The sequence below is a fragment of the Malania oleifera genome, chromosome 10 (assembly GCF_029873635.1).
Source record: "Malania oleifera isolate guangnan ecotype guangnan chromosome 10, ASM2987363v1, whole genome shotgun sequence".
Lineage (NCBI taxonomy): Eukaryota > Viridiplantae > Streptophyta > Magnoliopsida > Santalales > Ximeniaceae > Malania > Malania oleifera.
In genome coordinates this window covers 51,738,313-51,762,305 of record NC_080426.1, presented here as the reverse complement: position 1 = coordinate 51,762,305, position 23,993 = coordinate 51,738,313, and the positions used below count along the sequence as shown (strand labels likewise).

General features: G+C 35.0%; 1 protein-coding gene across 2 annotated transcripts in view; it reads right to left on the bottom strand.

The window, feature by feature from the left end:
* LOC131165993 (mitochondrial carrier protein MTM1-like) overlaps positions 1–23,993 on the bottom strand; it is a 93,482-nt gene that overhangs the window by 28,992 nt on the left and 40,497 nt on the right. For both annotated transcript variants that reach the window (XM_058124198.1, XM_058124200.1), the window contains 2 exons: positions 19,015–19,074; positions 18,693–18,863 (listed from right to left, as the gene is read on the bottom strand). In XM_058124198.1, coding sequence (XP_057980181.1) covers positions 18,693–18,863; positions 19,015–19,074 — 231 coding nt within the window. The remainder of the gene's footprint in view (positions 1–18,692; positions 18,864–19,014; positions 19,075–23,993) is intronic.

Below are 23,993 nucleotides of genomic sequence, written 5' to 3'. Positions count from 1 at the left end.
CAAATGAGTTTGTGAATAGGATCATGATTTAGAATGCACAAATGGTAAGCTTGACATGGAAGCAACGAAGAATCTAAAGTACATATCACTTGACTCAATCCATGGAACTAGAAGAATAAAAGGATGAAGAAGCAAACTTCAAGTTCAAGATCTTCAATGGGAATGGGTATTTAGAATTGAATGTGTTTACATATGTCATATGATATAATTCGAAACTCAAATATACCCTAGACAGACCTTAGGACTCATGCATTTCATGAAAGATTCATTTACATTAGTTCTAGGTTGAATGAATTTTTAGAGGCAAATTTTAGAGGCCTCATCGACGAACCCCATGGCCTCATCGATGAACGCATGAAGGCCACTCAGCGATGAACAATTTTCTCTCGTCGATGAAAAAATACCGAGAGCCCAAAAAGTTCAAACAGTGCTCTCCTCAACGAACTCATGGCCTCGTCGATGAAAGAGTGTTGTACACTCGTCGACGAACGTACTCTCAGCAAGGATACGCATGGAAATTACTTGATCTAATTGATCCAACAGCCAGAACTTAATCTAGGGCCGAGAACACTTATAAAAATAATCTCTAAACCCTAGAAGAACACTTTATGCATATTATTGAGAGCCTTGAACTTTTTGCCTACATTCGGAGAGCCTTGAATCCTACTACTAAGAATCTTTGCTTGCATTTTAAAGAATACACATTTTTCTAGGCATTCTCATCATTAAGATTCAAGCAAATACACACACAACTTCTGCTAATCCAGGTTTGATCTTGAGGTTTGGAAAAATCTTTCATTGAGTATTCAATCTGTTATCAAACGATATTCTTCTCCATTAGTTGTTTATATAAAAATATTCTTGGAAGCAAGACACCTATTTTCTCATAATTATTTATTTAAAAAAATCTTTTGGGAATAGCAGTCTAAAGATTGAATCCTTGTGATATTCAAAGTTACATCTTCATACAAAGAGTTTTATATTATTGGTGCAAAAAGTACTTGAAAAACTATTGTTTTTAAATCTTTGTAATATCCAAAAGCATATCTTTATTCAAAGGTTTAATCTTACAAGTTATTTGATAGCAAGAACTTAGATTTGCAACTTATTCAAGATTATTTTTTTTAAGATCTTATTTGTTATTCTTGCATAAAGTGAATTGAAATCAAACCGTAAGATCACCAAAGTTTTTATTTATAAGAAATTTTTTTTTTTGGGAGATATTAATTAAAAAAATTAAATTTGGGAAGCATCACATTACTCATATAACGATCTTATCGTTACATACATATTGAGCTTCATGTTTTATCATATGAGTATGTACTAGAATTTCTATTGTACTCACTAGCTTGGTTAGAAGTATTTTGACTTTTGCAAAAATTGTAATCCTTATATTGTATTCACGGTTCGGGCCGTGAACCAGGGTTGAGGAGAAAGTTACGTCTCTTGTAAGTAGCAGATTGTAAGGGAAGCTCCATCCCAGTTAAAGGAGCGGATTTTTAGTGGAATCCTTGGGTGGGTTTCTCAAGGCAAGGACGTAGGCTACGGTGGGCCGAACCTCGTAAAAATCATGTTTGTCTTCTCTCTTCCCTTAACTCTTTTTAATTTCCGCTTGCATTTAAATTATCTACTTATTGTGTATGAGTTGAACATTTGGTAAGTTTGTGAGTAATTGGGTAAAATTGTATGCTTGATAAAGACAAACATTAAATTGATTAATTGTGAAACATTAAGCTAGTTGTTAAGTGGCTTGCAAGTTTGTAACTGATAGTTTTTCAAAATTAGAACTTGAAAGATTTAATTTTAAAAATACCCAATTCACCCCCCTCTTGTGATAACACCGGAATTCACAACATGGATGGCGGCAAAGTCGAAAATTGAAGGGACAAAGGGAATTAGCTAAATTGAAGAGCTCGGTAAATTATCATGGAAAGGGGTTTCAGTGGTGAACATTGTGTAGTGTTATTTGTTAGGGGGTTGAGTAGTGTTCTTTGTTTTTGTTTTTTCACTTTTTTTCCTTTTTTTCTTTTCCTCAAGGGGTTTTCTTGTTTTTATTTGGTGGGCTCGTACATTGTATCTTCCCTTCTTTCTATCTAATATAGCTTCTTTTTTTATCAAAAAAAGTTTCGAGCACAAGAAAATCTACATCACTGCCTAAACTATAGGTACTTTAGATGATTCAGCTTTTTATTTCTCCTTTTTTTTTTTCTAAAGTAAGCGAACCAATTCATTAAAGAAGAGCATAGGGGTCCAAACACAACTATACAGAGCATATAGATGCATCAATATATATTAAATTATATGATCTCTCTAGTATGTAAATCTCCAAATTGAGTCAATGGCGCATTTAACATATTTTTATAAGACTTATGTTCTCAATTTTCATATTATTGTGAAACTGGAAGTCATGTTAAAAGGCAAAATGGGAAGATGCAGTTTGCGTAGGAGTGTGGGGCGCATTTTGTCATTGATTGCCCAGTCAGGCAGTCAGCAAGATAAAATGTGCAGTATCAGAATATCTATATACTGATGCAGGACCTATGCCATTACACACAAGGGATAAACCCGAATAAATCATAACCATGGTTTTGTAACCCGGACAGGACTGGCTGGTCAGACTGGAACCGGTCAGTTTGCCAGTGCAGTTATGGTAGAGAAACTGGGATCTCAGCATAGTCAAAACCAGGCAACTCAGGTGGATCTGGTGAACCGGCTGGGTTGACCCAATCCCTTACAAAAAAATTTAAAAAATGGATGAGAGTGCTGCCCTGAGGATCCCCCAAGCTGAAGGGAAAGCGCTTTGCCACTACAATCATCAAAGAGTTTGATATTACAATTGAACGAGTTATGTATATACACCATCATACATTTATAGACAGATACAAACTAGTCGAACCATTAACTTGTTTATTCTTTTGTGAATTTAAAATCGAATCAAAAAAAAAAAAAAATTCCCCTCACCATTTAATATTTGTATATTTTCTAATAATAGTAATAAGTTTCACGAATATAATAGAGAATAAGAGAAAACAGCACACCAATTATCCTAGGTGTTAATATTAATTTTTATGGTTCTAATTGACTAATAGGTAATTATGACAAGTATCCTTGTCACACGCACACATACACATCACCAGTTCAACCACCCGTTTGACCCACTTGTTTGACCAGTCTGACCAACCAGTGGCTTTACTGAGATGGTCCCATTCCAGGCTTTAAAAAACATGCTGAAAACTCAATTCATATTATTGAATTTTAACTAAAAATCTTGGTGTCATATATTTAAATGCCTAGCACACCTGATGAAAATCCAAGATAAAAGAACCCAAAAAGGAGCTGCCAACTGAAGTGATAACTGACCAACAAAAGGTCAGTCAAGATCATATAGCCCTGCCACCTAAATGAGAATATGCCAGCTGAATGTACACGTCTATAACAATAAGTAATAATTACAACCACCACAAGGGTTGTAAATTCGACTAAAGCGTTAACATCTCCACGTCAACTAGACAACTTATTGTAGATGTTCAAACCATCTAAGCCGCCCCTCCCTTATCTTGTCTTCTACAGGTGCTATGCCTACCTCAAAAATATTTTCATTCCTTAATTTATCTTTTAATGTTTAATGCAATCTTAACTTCATTGACTGAAATTTAGCAAAAAAATCTCAAATTTTTAGCTTTTTCCTCATTTGTCACTTCTAAGTTTAAGCCTTCTTATTTGGTTTTCATTAAACAACTTATTAAAGTAGCTTCACCATCTCTCTTTTATGTCTTTTTCTTCAACCAAGACACTATCATATTTATTTTTTATATATTTTATAGTACTTAAATCCTTGCTCTTTCTTTCTTTAGCTCTAACAAGTTTAAATGTCTCTTTCTCCTTATTTTGTATCTAATCTAGCATATAAATTGCCACAAGCTCTATGTTTAGCTTCACTAATGGCCTTTCTTGCATCATTTCTTATAACTATATACTTTTCAAATTTCTCCATGTTTATACATTTCTTGTTTCTATTTTTGCACCATTAAAAAAAAAATTATGATGAAGCATTTGTTTATGCTGCCAGTTTTCTATTTCTTTTATTTGTTCTTGAAAAAAAAATTAAAAACCAAAATTTATAATTTTCAATTGTTTTGGCAACCTATTGTCATACTTTAATATAGAGGTTTAAGTTTTGTGGATTAGATCATTCATTTTATATATAATTTTTTTAAATTAAAATAAAATTGAATTTAAAACATAATTAAAAAATAAAAATCTAAAATTTTCTAAAATTCTTTTTAAAAAATAATTAAATTCATCTAAAATATATATGTACAAATTTTCAAGTGCTATGTACAATAACATTGGTCTTGTAGCACTAAACAATGAGTTTATTGAAATATAATAATTAAGTAAAATAATTATATTAATGTTCTATTTTTATTACAATATCTTTAAATTTATATTTTTTCAATTACTTTAATTATATTTTTAATTCTTATTTTAGTTCAAAGAAGAAAAAAAAAGGCATTTTTTAAATCAAGTTTTAAATTTGTTTTAGTTTAAGAAATATTAACCAAATAGATTGCTCGTTTTCGACTTTTAGTTTTTGCTTCTGTTTAGTTTTCATTTTGATAATTTTTGACAATGATACCAAACGGCCCTTTAAACTCCAAAATAAGGATTGAAGGATCATTGTTGAATACGTTTCAGCCATTTTTGTTTGGCAAGTTGTCTTCATAGGACCCACAGAGTTCAATTTAGAATTGATTGATATGCCAAATCTTGCAGCATCAATTGGTGTTGTATGGGAATGGCTCCAAACAAAAGTCCTAGCTAATCTACAAAGAAATGAGCTCGGATCATGACCTTAAATTTTTCGCAAAATTGTTGAAATTTCTGTCCAAATTTCCGCTTTCCACCACCTTAACCAAAATGGCAATCAATTTCCTTTTTATAGAATTTCCATAAGAATCTCCACAAATCATCCGAAATCTACCACAATGTACGTAGCCTTACTCCTGCTTTTATGCAAAGAGGTTGTTTCCTCTTACATGTTGAAATTTCAGAAAAAATTGTTGAAATTTTAGGTAAAGAATGAAATTTCCTCGAAATACAAATTTAAGATTCAAAATGAAGATTGGAATTTCTCTCCTAATTTATCTTCTTCTATAGCAAAACTAAAGATTATTACAAGAAGAATGTGAATTATAAAAAATGAAAATAAAAAAAGGCCCCTAGTGCACAAAGCTTCTGCGTATGCGGGGTCCGGGGAAGGGGCAGACCACAATGACTATTACAACATTTTATTTGACTATTTATGTGTATATATAAAATAATACTTAATTAATTTATGAATTTAATTTATACTAATTGAATATTTTTACCATGATTATTATATTACATTTATCACACCTTATACACTAGTTGTCCTTGATTTATTTTGTTTATAATATTTTAGTTCTAAATCATGCATTATGATACCTCTTAATAGTTTCTAAAGTTTCATTAAAGAATTCTAAATTTTGCTGCTAATTTCCATTATATTTTAAAATCTAAATCAAAATTGACATTGACATACAAAATTTCCATATTTTTGAAGCCTCAAAATTTTAGTAGAAATTGAAATTTAAGACCTTGGCTGGGTTGAAATATTTCTCCACTCCCAAGAGGCAAAGCTACAAATGCGCAAAGTTGTGCCAGTTACTTAATGCTTGGCTCCTTCAAACTCATTCACTAAGATAAATGAGGCATAAGATAAATGAGGCACAACTTAGATTTGGAAGCTGTCATCTAAACAAGCCAAGCTCGAGCTAGATCATACTTGACTCACCAAATTCGCAAGTTGGCTTGTTTAACTATTTCACAACCTCGCTTGTTTAACTAGCTCACAAGCCGAATCGTTTGCAAGCTCAAAAGTAGGCTTGTTTAGTAGGAGCTTGCAAGTTACCTTGATCAACTCACAAACTTGTTTGTATATATTCTCAAAACTAGTAAGTTGACTCATTAAGTGGCTCATTTATTTTTAAAGTATTTTCAACTTAAGAGCTACTAAATCTTTACTTGCTATCTTATTTCAAGTTAGTTAAGGTATACCCTACCCATTCTACTGCCACTAACAACTCACTCCTCCTCATTGGTGCACTATTTGGCCAACGTTGTAAGTGCCCGAAACATAGGTATCATTTGGAACCACTTATAAAAAAGTACTTTTCTAGAAAAATTACTTATCTAAAAATAGTCAAGGATTACTCATTAAAATTACTTTTTCCTAATAAGTACTTTTTCAGAAATATATATATATATATTTCAAAAAATATTATTTTCCTAAAAAAGAATAGTTTGGAAAATTACTTTTTCAAATAATTACTCATGTAAGTGTAAACCATACACTACTTATTGACACAAGTACTTAATTTAACTACTTTTCATGATAATCACTTATTTTTTAAGATGTTCCAAATATGGGCTTGTCCCTCCTTTATCTTATTTTCTACAGTGCTAAACCTAACCAACCACGAATATGTTCTTTCTTTAATTTATCTTTCAATGTTACACCACTCATCCACATCAGCATTTTCATTTTGGCAACTTTTACTTTTTGAAAATGTTGTTTCTTAGTTGCTCAGCATTTTGATCCATATAGCATAGCTAGTCTTATAACCATCCTATAAAACATTCCTTTTAATTGTAAGGTTATTCTACGATCACACAACACGCTCCAATGCCCAAAACACTTCTCCATTTTACCCAACATGCTTTAACTCTATGTTAAACATCTTTTTCAATTTCTCCTTTAGCTTACGTAATAGATCCAAGATATCGAAAAGTAGTAGCGCTATTAATTTCTTGACCATGAAGTTTGATATATTCTCCAATGCTCCTCATACACTGAAATTACATTTCATATATTTTGCCTTATTTCTATTTATCCTAAAACATCTAGATTCTAAAACTTCTTTCCATAATTCTTTCTCTACCTCTAGCAAGTTTAACTATGTCTCTTTCACCTTTTTTTGCATCTAGTCTATAATATAATTATTATATACTCTATATTTAGCTTCATTAATGATCTTTTTAGCATATTTTCTTGCCTCTACATTTTTTGAAGTTTTCCATGTTTCAATATTTTTGCCATGTTTTATACCAAATTCTTTTTGTCCTTATGGATTTTTAAACATCTTATTTCACCACCAATTTTATTTACTAGCCAAGAACTTTCCTCTAGATTCACCAATCTCTTTTACTATTTTCTTAATTTTTTTTTTTAATCAGCAAAGGGACAATTCATTAAAATGGAGAAAGGCATCCAAGGAATGCGACCCAAGTACAGTAAAGAAAATGAAAAAAATACAACTGTCACTATAAGGTGTTAAGAAAATCAAGAGTTACATAGATATCCCTCCCAATCATCTTGTTGTGCCACTTATAAATCATAGCTAACCAATAATCTTTCACAATCTGCACAAAGAAAGGTGTTCCCTCAAAAGCTCTTTAGTTCATTTCCCCTTTGACAGTCCGAAAAAAACCAAAGGCAAAGTGAGAAAGGGACTTCCTTTTAACCTTATTTGCTTGAATCCCAACCCAATGTTCCTAATCAAAGGAATGTTTCAGATCAACCCCTGATTGGAGAACTCAACGTGCTAGCTAATATGGGCATCTTGTTGCAAGCTAGCTTGCAAAATAGAGGGGCATTTTGTATCTTCATTCGCCACACCAGATGTCATGCCAATAGTACACATCCTCCAATTTCCCACCAAAAAGAAAACAAGAGGGAAGAAGTTACTCCATCCTCTCCTAATGTATCTCCAAACTCCAGGCATCTATGTGAATGTGTCATAGGGTTCTTTCACTTCTTTCCAGATCCAGAAATTGTTATAGAGGCCATATTTATTGGCAATGAATCTCCCCTGAAATTCCCCTTCTCGATCATGAATCTCCAAAGCCACTTCCCCAAGAGGATCTTAAGGTGAGAAGGGATCTAAGGCCTAAACCTCCCCTTCTGCATGGGCTGTTTGACAACTCCCCATCTAACAAGACAATATTTAAAGACCTTGTCGGCATTCCCTCAAAGGAATCTTCTTTGAATGCTTTCCAATCTTTTGGCCACGCTATCCATTATCCAATCACTCTCTTTGATCATCTTATAATTTTATTATATTTTTTCTCCCTTTAGATTCCACCACCTAGCTCTCTTGTATTGATGTATGTTACTCTTTCTCTTCTATTTTTTAATACATATATTCAACACTAAAGCTATACGTTGTGTAGTTAAGCTTTTACCTGTGATAACTTTACAATCTTTACATGCTAAATAGTCTATCCTCCTAGTTAGGAAAAAATCTATTTAACTTTTATTTTGTCCACTCTTGAGGGTTTTAAATGTTCTTCTCTCTTCTTAAAGCATGTAGTTATTATAATAAGGTCATATTACATGATGAAGTCTAAGATCATATCTTTAGACTCATTTTTATCTCCATATCCATATCCTCCATGTATCCTCTCATCACCTTTATTGTCCTTCCAATGTGTTCCTTTGGGTCAGTTCATATAAATATTTTCTCCACCCCCTGATATACTTTTTATTATACTACCCATATCTTCTCAAAATTATATTTTAAGGTCATTTTAATAGGCCAATTTGGGAAGCATAAGCACTAATGACATTTATTATCTCTTGACGTAAGACCATCTTGAATTTTATGATTCTATCCCCAATTCTTTTAAACACTAGCTTTTTTTTATCTTTGTCTACACTTTCCAATGATTCCTACCCAATTCTTATGTTTTTCTTTTCTAGTGTACCAAAGTTTAAGCCCTGAATTCTCAATTTCTCTAGCTTTCTACCCTGCCCACTTAGTTTCTTAAAGTCATATTATGCTAATTTTTCTTCTAATCATCGTGTCAACTATCTACATGCTTTTACTTGTAAGTATCCTTGTATTCCAAGTTGCTAATCTAACCCTCGTCTCCCAAACTAACTTCTTTACACGCCAACTTCTAGAATTGTATAGCAACACTCACATGTTTGACATCACACCCTTACTTTTCACTACGCTTAGGTAGTATATGTGTAGCATGTCGCTCATAGGAGACATTCCAATGCATAACCGATAAGGACTCATATGATAGTGATAAATGTTGAAAATATGAACATAATTAAACTTCATTTAGGCTCATTTACTAAACGAGCTAAGCATGAACATGACTGAGCTTGGCTCATTTAATTAACAAGCCAGGCTCCTGGTTATACATTCTTAATCTATTAATGATGTTCTTTTTTTCTATCAAAAAAACTAACAAGACAAGCTCAAGCTTGATTTTGAAGCTTGTTATTAACAAGCCAAACCAGAACATGTTAAAGTTCAGCTTAGTTTGACTCAATTGCACATCTACCAAGAAGGGAATGTCAACTGTCACCCCAAAAACTTGCAACAAGGAACCCTCCAGAATCAGCTTAAAAAGTGCAGCTCTACCTTATTTTTCAGCTCTTTGAATGACTCTTTGGAAGGTTATCTTAAAGGGGGAATGGTCTCAGAAATGGAGACCTTATTTTTCCCAATCCATTTGTTATGGCAATGGAAGTTCTAACAAGCTTCTTCAAAGGGCTACTCGTCATGGTGATCTAAAGTTTCATTCTAAGCTTCATTGATGATCTTCTAATTTTGCTTATTGAAGTTCTAAATCTGCTATCTATATTAAAAATGTTATCACCCTTAGTTTGAAGAGGCCTTGGATTTCGATTTGCATTGGATTTGGATAAAGATGTAATATAAAATTGTATTGAAATTTGTCCAAATCCAAGGCCTGAAATCCATGCTCCCAAATACAGCGTCAATATCATTTATAAGCTTTTTATGCTAAAGAAAAATACACCAAAGTCTTGATTTTTTTTTTAGGTTTTCATCTTGATTTAGCTTCTAAGCAAGAAATTTTTCAAATTCTTGGAATTTCTAAAGGGCATTTACCTGTTATGTACTTGGGCTTGCCTTTTATCACTAAGAGGACTTCTAAAGATCATTGTGGACAGCTCCCTGAGAGAATTTCTAGAAGAATTCATCCTCCAATACATTACTGTCTTTTTTCAACTAATTATGTTCTTTACAATATAAAATAGCCCTGGCTTTCTCCTCTAGCTCTTCCTCAATCAGTTGTGATTGACCTGGTGCAAAGATTTGAGGTTTTTTTGTTGGAACGGCAATTATTGAAATTTAAGTGGATATAAAGTAAAAGGGTCAGATTTATGCAAGCCTTATGATTAAAGGGGTCTTGATTTTAAAATGATGGATTAGCGGAACAAAGCTTCCATCTTTATAATGATTTTAAATAGTTATGCTTCTAAGGATTTTTAATGTGTTACTAGGACTCATTCATGCAAAGGGAAAAACTTTTTGGTCATTCAAGACTCTAGAAAATGCACATGGACTTGGGGAAAAATCTTAAGAACAAAAGATGAAGTTTTCCCCTGTATAGAACATTACATCGGTAATTGAAAGAAGACATTCCTCTCTTTTACATAACTGGCACCCTGCCGCTTCTCAAGTTGTGCAAGTATTTGGTCTTCCTAGTAATGCAAATGTTGCTGATATTGTGGTGGATAATAATTCTTGGGCTTGGTCAGCTTCTTCATCTCCTGTTTTTGTTGACTTCTGTTCAAGATTCCAATTGAATTTGTTCCAAATGTGAATGAATGTTGACAGAATGTTTTGGGAAGCTGATTCTTCTAGGATTTTTTCTTCTCAAGTCAGCCTAGAATCATTTGAGAGTTAAAGCTCCATTGGTTCCCTAGGTGAATGCAATTTGGTTAAGAAGAATGTTTCTAAACATGCCTTTATCTCTTGGCTGGCTGTTCCTTGTAAGATAGTTCCGAAAAACTTGCGAAGTGGGGTTGAGGGATTCTTCTAATTGTGTTTTCTGTCATGAAGAAGTTGAGACTAGAGATCACTTGTTTTTTAGCTGCTAGTTTTCTATGGTAATCCATGGAAACACTTCCGCAGTTTTTCTTATTGCAACATAATCAAGAATTATTTATCATGGAAAGCTAAATTGATCCCAATTCTTTCTATTAGTTCCAGCAGGTCCTTTTTCTTGATCTGTAAACTTGTTTGGTCCCTGTGGTTTACCATATTTGAAGGGCTAGCAAGTTTAAGCTTCATGAAGGTGAGAATGTTGATGTAGATTCTCTTGTTAGTAATGTTCTTTTGTTGTAAGAGGCAGGGTTCTAGCTCCTTTGGGTATTAGAAGAGTTAGTAATTGTAATACTAGGCTTTTGGCTGCTTTGAGGCTGTTGAATAATTGGGTAAAATGGAAGACCTAAACTCAATGATAGGTCTCTCCCTTTATTTATAATATATGTCAAGTACAATTGGAATGACCATAATACCCTCACTAACTTACACTTATTACAAACCAAACTCTAACAATTAATAATAATGCTAAATAACTAAATAACCATTAACACTCCCCCTCAAGTTAGAGCATATCATATGCTCCTAGCTTGTTACAAATGAATTTCACACGAGCACCTCCCAAGGCTTTAGTGAACAAATCAGCAAGCCGAAACTCGAACTTCACATAAGTGATTGTAATGAGCTTTTGTTCAAGTTTCTCTTGAATAAAATGGCAATCAACTTCAATATGCTTAGTCCGCTCATGGAAGACGAGATTAGAGGCAATATGAATAGCAGCTCGATTATCACACATCAACTCCATAGGCTAAGAATGTGGAAAACCTAGTTCTTTCAACATGTGTTTCAGCCAAACAAATTCACATGTAGTATGAGCCATAGCCCTGTGTTTTGACTCAACACTCAACCTTGCCACCACAGTTTGTTCTTACTTTTCCAAGACACCAAATTTCCACCAACAAAGATACAATACGCAATCTACATACATATATCCCTATAAGAGACCTCTCCTTGGTGCACCCTTGAGATATCTCAAAATGCAACTTACTACATCCTAGTGACTTGTTCTCAGGGAATCGAGAAACTGACTCACAACACTTGTTGTGAAGGATATATCTGGTCGGGTGACTGTAGGATAAGGCCACTTTCCAACAAGTCCCCTACACCAACCTGAGTTGGGCAACCAATCACCCATATCAGGCACTTACTATTGGGATCCATGGGTGTATCAACAGGTTTGAATCCCAACAGCCCCATCTCATCTAAAAGATCAAGAACATGCTTTCACTGTGACAATATAGCTCCTATACGAGATCTCGATGCTTCTACACCCAAGAAGTACTTCAATGGTCCCAAGTCTTTGGTCTGAAACTTACTCCATAAAAAAAGCTTTAGGTCTTGGTTGCCTCAATCATGATCACTAGTGATCACAATGTCATCCACATACGCAATAAGCAAAATCCTGCCAAATGGAGTATGGCGATAAAAACAGTGTGATCTGCACACTGATGAAGGCCAAACTCAAGTACTACAACACTAAAATGGCCAAACCATTCCCATGGAGATTGTTTTAATCCATACAATGATTTATTAAGTCAAATTACTAAGCCTAAGTCCCCCTAAACAACAAACCCAAGTGGTTGGTCCATATATACCTCCTCATAAATATCATCATGTAGGAAAGCATTCTCCACATCAAACTGATGTAGAGGCCAATGACAGGTGGTGGCTAAAGAAATGAACAAACAAACTGAGGCAAGTTTAGCAACCATAGAGAATGTGTCAGAATAATGCAAACCATACACCTGATTATATACCCCTTAGCAAGAAGGCAGGGCTTCAAACGAGCCACAAAATGATCAAGATTGACTTTCACAGTGTACATCCAACAACAACCAACCACAGACTTATCAGGAGGAAGAGGTACCAAATCCCAAGTAACATTATCATGTAGTGCACGCATCTCTTCAACCATTGCTGCCCTCTACCCAGAATGGGATAGGGCTTCAAAAATAGATTTTGGAAAAGCAATGGAGGACAAAGTACAAACAAAACAATAATAAAAGGGTGACAAGAAATCATAAAAAAAAAAAAAATTAGAGATCAAATGTTGGGTACAAGTGCGTTTACCTTTTCGAACAACTATAGTAGGATCAACATCATAGAAAATAAGATCATCCGACAAGGGAACTAGAGGCACAATAGTAGAAGCTGGAGGAGGAACTTCCCCCTTGAGTCGTCATGTGTATACTTGCAAATTGGGATGATCCAAGCGACGATAAGGACTCAAACTAGATGAAGATGTAGGAGGATTGGGCACAGAAACTAGGTTTGGATCTGGAAGGCAAGGCTGAGGAAGAGACCCATTAAGGTCAACAGAACTCAAGGAATCAGAGTAATATGGTGTAGACTCAAAGAAGGTGACATCAGTAGAGACAAAAAATCGATGTAAAGTAAGACTATAACATCAATATCCTTTTTTAGTATAGGAATAGCCCAAAAAAATACATTTGAAAGCACGTGGATCCAACTTATCCATTCCTAGAGTTAACTAATGGACAAAGGACACACAACCGAATATACGAGGAGGAAGGAAGAATAAAGGAGCCTTAGGGAAGATAATTGAATATGGTATTTTACCGCCAAGGACAAAGGATGGCATTTTATTGATGAGGGAATAAGCTGTGAGCACAGCATCACTCCAAAAAAATTTGGGGACATTCATTTGATACGATAGGGTACGAGTGACTTCAAAAATATGTCTACTTTTCTGCTCTGCAACCTCATTTTGTTGTGGAGTGTAGGCACAAGAGGACTAATGGATCATACCAGAGCTAGTCATATAAGTACTGAATTGGGTGCTGAAGTACTCCTTAGCATTATCACTACGAAGTATCTTGACTATCATATCAAATTCAGTCCTTATTTGGGAACAAAAGGCACAAAAGATATCAAACAACCCAAAACAATCTTTCATTAAATATAACCAAGTCATCCTAAAGTAGTCATACATATATAACAAAGTACAAAAATCCCATTTTGATGTGACACGACTAGGACCCCAAATATCAAAATGGACTAGCATGAAAGGACTAACCACATGTTTGTCGACCTAGGAAGAAAAGGGAACACGATGATGCTTGCCCAATTGACAAGACTCGCACTCAAGATTAGACATAGAACACAATGTAGGAACTAACAGTTTCTACTTGTCCAAGGACGGATGACCAAGGCAACAATGGATTTGAAGTGGTGTAGCTACGACTGTGCAAGCAATGGGTGGAGAAGACAACTCAAAATAGTAAAGTCCACAAGCCTCACGTTCTGTGCTAATTGTCTTTCTCGCCTTCAAACCCTGAATACCACAGAATTAGGAAAGAATGTGACAAAACAATTTAGTGACTTTGTAAGCATGAGATTGAAAGGAGATTTAGGAATGCATAAAGCAAAAGAAAGAGAGATGGAAGAAGTAGGATTTAGTGTTCCTATCCCCTTAAAGCAATAGTGCACCCATCAGCAAGGGCAACTTGAGGTGGATTTCTAGGATACTAGAGATCAGAAGAAGTTGGTTGCACCTATTATATGGTCAGTGGCAGCAGAATCAATAACCCAAGGACTGGTAGGAAGGATACCAAATGACATACAGACTGTAGGATTATCTTTCTGGGCAAAAGACGCAATGTGAGAAGATGCTTGTTGAGATGACTGATACTGCAGACACCTTGAATTCCTCCTCTGATATAGTCACAGTACGAGGTTCACTCAAACAAGTGGAGGAACCATACTTTTGGGATTTGCAAACTCCATCCCAACATTCACAAAATCAGACCAATGACCATAAGATTAATTTTTGGAACAATCTAAACAACAATGAACAAGGTGATCAACCATGAAAAAGTCACAAATAAATCAGTACAAGACTTCCACAGCACCAAGAAACTCAGACACAGCCCCAAGAAAGCAACTAATAGCACTGAAACAATTGGAGAAGTGAACCACTGAAACTGCCATGGAGAAATCACCACCTTATATAACACTGCCACAGCCTCACAAAAATAAAAAATAAATATATAAATAGATAAAGAGCTTATGAGCACTGTCACTGCTCCAAGAAAGTCAAGAATAACTGTTACAAACACCGAACAACAACTGACAAATTGCCACAAGTGCATGGTTAAACAAAGATTGGATCTTTGAGCAAAACACGTGTCCAACAGCTTGATATTTTGATATATAGAAGGAATTAGATCATTGAATTAAAAAACACAGCAAATCCCACTGTTTCAGACCCAATAAACTCAATAACCACTGATAAACTGCTTCACAAAGCATCAAACAACCATCCTTGGTGCTGCACTTGAGCAATAAAAAAGAGGTGAGATCTTTTGGAAAAAAAATATCACGAAAAACTCCAAAAACATGTTAATAGAGAGATTGGATCACTGCTGGATCATTTCAGGCCAAAATCATGCCTGAAAGTGGCTTCATACACCAGCACGTGGGGTCGGCCCTGGCAGCCTTCGTCCAGTGCATGAGGGCGCATGAGACACTGCCTGGAGGTGGGATTTCAGTTTTGGGTGGGGGAGATCGGCAGTTTCTGTGGGTGACTATGGTATTGGTTTTGACAAATCTATAGTGGATTTGATGTTCTCGAACTGGCAGTGTCACCCAGAAAAATCCTCTGAATTTCTGCTGCTGCTGGCTGTTTTCTAGGGTTATAGTACTGCCTAAAAATCTTCTATGATGATAGACATGCAGCAGATTTTGGGTTTTAGGCTTCGGTTTGATGGTGGTGGTAACACTTAGGGTTTAGGTTTCAGAATCATGCTCTGATACCATGTTGAATAATTGGGTAAAATGGAAGACCTAAACTCAATGATAGGCCTCTCTCACTATTTATAATATGTCAAGTACAATAGGAATGACCATAATACCCTTACTAACTTACACTTATTACAAAGCAAACTCTAACAATTAATAATAACACTAAATAACTAAATAACCATTAACAGAGGCTAGACTAGATTTTGTTTTAGAAAAGACTATCAATAGAGGCACCTATAGAACTACAGTCACCATATCAATGTCCCTCAACTATAGAATTAAAAAATTAATACCTTGAATTTATGCTATGTATCAAAGAGGAGCGGGCCAATCATAGGTACAGACGCGTGTGTTTGTTAACAACAAATATGACCAATGGCATAACACCAAGGTCTAAACTGGTTGATTTTGAAAATCAAGCAAGGGAAGGGAGCATTGATTCAGCAGCAAAAGAAATTAGGGATTTTTTTTTTTGGGGGGGGAGGGGGGGGGGGGGGGTGGATGCTGATAATACCACTCAAATGGATCTGGTTTACAAGCCTGATCCAAATTCAAACCATTCATAACCACTTGCACCTCTTCTTCCTCACATGTGTCCCTGTTGAAATATTAGCTATATGTGCTTGTTTGTTTAATTTCAATATATTTCATCTAGTTTGAGTTTTGATGATTTTCGAAATAATGATTTGATATATATCTTCAATTATCTCTTAAGCAATACTGTGTCGACTTTGCATGTTGTGTACTGACTATTAGACAATTTTCTAGATTCATTATAAGACAACTAATTAGACATCTTCTGCATGTTTGTATTTTGATTACATGCTGTTATTTGTGTACGTATATTTTCTTTATGAACATTTCTCACAAGTTACAACTCATCTAGTGCAGGATTATCTCACACTAATGTAGATTAGTTGTTACTAATTTCATTCCAAGTGTGGACTTCAGTTAATATTCGAATTTGAGCTGGGAAGCAGACTTCATCTTTAAATCTCCTTTTATATTTCTAAAATCCAACAAGATTTTGAAATAAATTAGACTTATGGGCTGACTTTATTACACCGGAAATATCTTACATACATCTCTTGATTGGCTGTAATTTGAACTTTGAATTCTTGATGCTTTAATTACAAATTTGAAACTAGATTGCGTCTTACACTCCTTTTTGGAAAATAATTTGAATGTGCTTGACTTTAAAGATTTCAACAGGTTTATTATCTTCCTAACAAGGTATCATAATTAAAACCTCCTTAAATTAAGATTCTTGATCAAATTAAGGCAAACATATTCTTTCAAGCTTGGGCCGCACGATTTCATTGCAGTCTTCCTTAATTTATTTCAATTATTACAATTGATTTTGAAATCCTTAATGAGCCTATAATCATTGGCTCTGTAGGGTGATTTACAAGCAAGATAACTATGGAGCCTCATCCATATAAGTGGTGGAATTGTCTTGAAGTTGGTATGGTGAAGAGAAAGAATACATGAACATACTGAGAATTCTATAGAGAGCACTCAAGTTATCATTAGACAACATATTAGACATAGATTGTCTAGAAGCATGATTTTTTCCAAGAGGCTTACTGTGCTCAAGGCTATTAAAGCTTGAAGCTATTGTATGTTATTTTGAGAAGACATTTTGTTTTCTTTTTAAATATTATTTTGAATTCTCTTCTAATAGGCTTAAAAGTTTCATACTTTCACTAGTCAGCTGAGTGCTCTTCTAAGAACTCATCCTTTGAGTTGACCTAGTAAAAAGCTAATAGATATGTGTTCATAATTATATTATTGCTCCTTCATATGCCTTGTGCCAGGATCGGATCAAGTGATCTGTGGACAATTAGTCCAATTTGAAATTACGTTTTGGCTTGACTTGTGATTTCATTTACCCATTTGTGGAATGGGTCGATTTTCTGCTTTCTGCCATGGATGGGTGGCTAGAATAGCCTGATTGGGTTGAATACACAAAGGTTCCTGCTGGTTGTGTTGCCAATTTGGGTTGTGTAACTGGGAAAATTGGATGAGGTTTCTTTGTGTGCAATTTGCATGATTTGTTGTGATGTTATTTGATATGGTGGAGATCCCCAATAGGTTACTTTGGGGAATGAATGTAGACCAGGACCCAAGTTGATCGACTATAAATCTTGGCATTCTTGTGTTTGTGTGATTGTTTAGGTGATTATTTATTTGTATCCACACTTAATAATTGTTTCAGGTTAATCATTCGAGAAAACTTTTTAAACACCAAATTCAAACCCCCCCTCTTGGGTGCGGTGCGATAAACCAATATTACCCAACCACCTCGCCTCACATCCCCTAAATTATCATTGTTAGATTATCGCTTAACTTAAAAACTTAAGCTATTAGGTTGTGAGCCAACCATGTGTATCAAGTTTTAAAATTCCCCCACACATGCAGCTTAACAGCATGTGGGGAGACAAACACACAATAAATAACACCCATTATAGGGAATATATTAATTTTTTATTTAAACACGGGCAGCAAGACTAGAACCCAAGACCTCCTGGTAAGCCAACCATGTGTATCAAGCTTTAAAATTCCCCCACACATGCAGCTCAACAGCATGTGGGGAGACAAACATACAATAAATAACACCCATTATAGGGAATACATTAATTTTTTATTTAAACACGGGCAACGAGACTAGAACCCAAGACCTCCTGGTAACCTGCTCCAATACATGTTAGATTACCACTATACCTAAAAGCTTAACTATTAGGTTGGGGCCAACAATGTGTATCAAGGTTTAAGAATCATAAAATAAAGCACCCCTTCCTCTTGGTAATTCTTCTTCTTCTATCCTCCATCCCCCCCTCCCCAGGGTGGCAACACCCACCCTCCCAAAACCCAAAAAAAAATTCTCAAGAGCATGTTAGAAATTCATAGCGATTCACAGTTACTATGGATAAAATAAATGTTAAAACTAGAATAATGTTGTGCAACACTCAATACCTGCATGCGTGTCCTTGCTAGTTCAATAGGGTAACATGTAATACAAGCTAATGAGCGTGCCACTGAGCCTGCCACTAAAGGGACATATGACCTCAAATTCAGAATATTTTGTTCTGTGAGTTCTTCCATAAAGTTGCGAAGAATGTCATAGCAAGGTAAGTAGATCCCCACCTGTTGACATAAGAAATAGTAACCAACAACAACATTCTTATCTTGAAAATATTTAAAAGAAAATATCTAGCCTACGCTACATGCCACAAATCAAGCACAAAAAAAAGTATAATAGCATAAATATAGGTCTCTAGTCAATAAAAGAACTTACAGTTGGCACAGCTAATGCTAAACTGGCATTTGTGCCTCTCCATAGCCTTGAAAATCCTTCCTGCTTGGGTTAACTCTTATTAGAAACCAGATAAAATTATTGATTTGGCTTATAAAAATATTATACGCTAGAAAAGGTGATATTTAATTACAAGGATACCCTATATGCTGCACTCAATAGGTACAGATACAAAAAAGATAGTAAGACCTAAGGATGAGCATAATTTGGGCAAAACCGGATTAACTGAATTAACCAAATAAATTTGCTCGGTTCGGTTTTAATTTTCATTAAATTTTGATTTTTGGCGCTTGGTTTGGTTAACCGAATTAACCAAATATAACTTAATAATTAATAATTTTATATATTATATATACTAAAATTTTATATATTTTTTATATGTATTATATATTAAAATATATATTATATATATTAAAATATTAAATCGGTTAACCAATTTAACCAAAATTCGGTTCAGTCGGTTTTGGGTTCGGTTAATATGGAATTTCGGTTTGGTTCAGTTTAGTTAACAAGATTCTTTTTAACTGAATTTTCAGTTTATTCAGTTAATTAACCAAATTAACCCATACCGACCAAATGCTCAACCCCTAGCAAGACCAACATTGCATCGTCCGTGATCTATGTTAATACACTAGTTCACAGAAATATATAATTTAATTGCTACCCCCAAATTACGTACTCATGCCGTGACTTGCTTCAATTATTACTGCAAAACAATGTGAAATACCAGCTGGGTTACTTGAAGCATCAGATCATTTCAAGACTGGAAGTGCAATGAGATTTATGTTAGATTATCCACATGCACAAAATTAAGAGCAAGTGTTCCATTAATGAACAGTCCCTTAAAAACCCCTGCTGTGATCGAATGTAATTTTGAAACTTCTTAGGCATTGTTATGTGCAAATATTATCTTTACGTAAATATGTTGGTAATTTGGTATATATGTTGGAGTTAGCAATATATGTTGGCTGGTATTCTATAGTTTTATACATATTTTTGCCTATGTTGTGCATAATTTATGTAGATGATTCCTACATGCTTTTAAGTTTTGACTCTACTACATCTCTCAACTTACCTGCACCTCCGCCAGCACTCACTCCAGTTCACCCTTTATGCAACTATGAATAGATTCTGTAGCTTGAAAGTTTCATTCAAGGAAATAACTAATCTATTTGTTACGTCAAGAGTAAAACGCAGTAAAAAATGTAAGAAATTGTGTTTAACTAAAATATCCATACTTTTAGGCTGCTTCTGCACCTAAAGTCAAATATCGTATTTGATTAAATAAATAAATAAATACCTTTTAAATTCATTCACACTAAAGTATCCTTATAAGGCCTACCCTAACTACCCAATTATATCTAACAAAAAAATATATATTTGACAATATCAACTTTGTTTCTTTATACTGAAGTATTCTTATACGGGTGTGGCCAATGATCTTTTTATCATTACAAGTTCCTAGAATCCTACCTAAAACAACAAGAAGCAGCCTTAAGTCCCACTAGGTGGGGTCGGCTACATGAATCCTTCTTTGCCAATTCTCCCTATCAAAAGCGTTTTCCTTTATTAGATTAACGGCTATTAAATCCTTCCTGACTACTTCATTCCAAGTTATTTTAGGTCTACCCCTTCCCCTCTTTCATATCAGAAACAATAAATAACTCGCTCCTCACAAGTGTTCTACTAGGCTGTCTAGGCCTACGTTTGAAATGCCCAAACCATCTAAACAGCCCCTCCCTTATCTTGTTTTCGACTAGTGCTATGCCTAAACTATTGCATACATGCTCTTTTCTTACTTTATCTTTTAATGTTAAACCACTCATCCACCTTAACATTTGCATTTCAGCAACTTTTAAGTTTTGTACATGATGTTTCCTAGTTGCCCAACAATTTCAACCGTAAAGGATAGCTGGCCTTAATAGTCATATTATAGAACTTTCCTTTTAATTGTAAGGGTATTCTATGATCACACAACACACCTAACGCACTCCTCCATTTTACCCAACACGCTTTCTTTTTCCATAATAGGTAAACTCTAAACCTTAAAGGAAAGAAAGATTAAATCCGATAATAAAATGAGAAACAAAAGAGGCGTTCTACATGTGTGTTAAGTATTTGGTGAATTGAAAGACCTAATCTAAATGATAGGTCTCCCCCTCTATTTATAATATATTTCAAGTACATACCAATGACCACAATAACCTTACAAACTCACACTTACTAATATAACACTAACACACTAACACATTAACACACTAACAATGATGAAAGACCAAAATAACCGTTAACACTCCCCCTCAAGTTGGAGCATAGATATCATATGCTTCTAGGCTTCTAGCTTGTTACACACAAATTTAACACATAGCAACCCCCTCCCCCCCTCCCCCAAAAAAGCTTTAGTAAGCAAATCAACAAGCTGCACATCAGACTTCACATAAGTGATTGTAATAAGCTTCTGCACGAGTTTCTCCTAAAGAAAGTGTTTAATCAACTTCAATGTGTTTTGTGCACTCATGGAAGACCGAGTTTGAGGCAAATGAATAGTAGCTTGATTATCACATCAATTCCATTGACCAAGAATGAGGAAAACCTAGTTTGTACAACATCTTTTTGAACCAAACAAGTTCCCATGTAGTTTAATTAAGCCATTATCCTGTACTCCAACTCAAAACTTGACATGGCCACTATAGTTTGTTTTTTACTCTTCCAGAAAACCAAATTACCACCAAGAAGGATACAACACCCAGTAGTGCATCTCCTATCAGAAGGTGACCCTATTCAATTTGAATTTATGTATCCCATAATATTGTTACCCTAATCTCAATATAAAAGACCTCTACTAAGTGCACCTTTGAGATATATCAAGATGTGAATTACTGCTTCCCAATGACTTGTCCCTAAGGAATCCAAAAACTAACTCACAACACTTGTTGCAAAAGTTATACCTAGTCGAGTGATTGTGATTCCAAAAACTAACTCAAAACACTTGTTGTAAAAGATATATCCGGTTGAGTGACTGCGAGATAATTTAACTTTCCCACAAGTCTCCAGTACCGTCCTAGGTTAGGCAACAAATCACCCATATCAAACACTAACTTGCTATTAGGAACCATTAGCATACCAACACGTTTGGATCTCAAAAGTCCAAACTCATCTAAAAGATCAAGAACATACTTCCTCTGTGACAACAGTTCTAGTTGGGGATCTAGATACTTCTATACCTAAGAAATACTTCAATGATCCCAAATATTTGGTTTGGATCTTTGTCTATAGAGAGTGTTTTAGGCCTTGAATACCTTGATCATCATCACCGATAATCACTTTATATCATCCAGATACACAATAAGTTGAATCCTACCAGATAGGGTATGACTATAAAACACAAAAGTGATCTACAACACACCATCAAAGGCCAAACACAAGTACAACAACTCTGAATCGACCAAACCATGCTCTAGGAGACTATTTAAGTCATATAATGACTTCTTGGCACAACACATTAAGACTGACTCCCCCTGAGCAAAAAACCTAGGTCATTGCTCCACATACACCTCCTCCTCAAGATCACCATGCAGAAAGGCATTCTTCACATCTAACTTATGTAGAGGCCAGTGACAAGTGGTCACCAAGCAAATAAACAAACATAATGAGGTAAATTTGGCGACGGGGAAAATGTGTTAGAATAATCCAAACCATACACCTGAGTATATCCCTTAGCAACAAGATGTGCCTACAAACAAGCTACAAGGGGTTTACTTTCACAATATATACTCAATAACAACCAACCACAAATTTATCGGGAGGAAGAGATACCAATACCCAAGAATCATTGTCCTATAATGCACTCATCTCTTCAACCATTGCACTCTTCCACCTAGAGTGGTCTAAGGCTTCAGAAACAGATTTAGGAAGAGCAACAAAGAATAGTGTACTAACAAAACAATTATAATAGGAGGGTGACAAGAAAACATAGCATACAAAGTTGGAAATGGGATGTTGTGTACATGTGCTTTTACCTTTCTAGACAGTGAAGGGAGGATCAACATCATGGGAAATATAATCATTAGACGAGGGAACCAAAGGCGCACTGCACAGTTGTAGAAGCTGGAGGGGACTCTCTTCCTTGGACCTATTGTTACACCTGCAAATTAGAACGATCGAGACGATGAGTAGGACTTAAATCACATGGAGACATAGGTGGATGGTCGAGTAAAGATAACAAACTAGAACCCAGAAGATTAGGTAAAGGAAGAGACTCATTAAGGTCAGAAGCACTAAAGGACCAAGAATAGTATGGTGTTGACTCGAGGAACATAACATCGGCATAGACAAAAACCTATATAGAGTAGGACTATAATAATGATAACCCTTTCAAGTACACAAATAGCCCAAGAAGATAAGGTTCAAAGTTGTCCACCCCAGGGGTTATCTAATGAACAAAGGATACACACCTAAATATGCGAGAAGATAAGAGAACATAGGAGCATTAGGGAAGAGAAAAGAGTAGGGAGTTTTATCACCAATAACAGAGGAATATGCATTTGATAAAGTAAGGTACAAATGACTTCAAGGATATATATATTTTTCCTCTCTGCAACTCCATTTTGTTGAGTGTGAACACAGGATGATTGAAGAACAATATCAAACAAAGTCATATAAGTAGTGAATTGAGTACTAAAGTACTCTTTAGCATTATCACTCCAAATTATCCGAACAAGCAAACGAAATTGAGTCTTTATTTCAAAATAAAAGGTAACAAAAGATATGAAATAACTCAGAACAATCTTTTATTAAATAGACCCAAGTCATCCTTGTATAATCATCAACAAAGGCTACAAAGTATCGAAAACCCAACTTGAACACAACTCAACTAGGAACCCAAACATCATAATGAACATAACATAAAAGGGCTCGCTACCCATTTATTGACTTGAGAAGGCAGCCACCAAGGTTTGAGG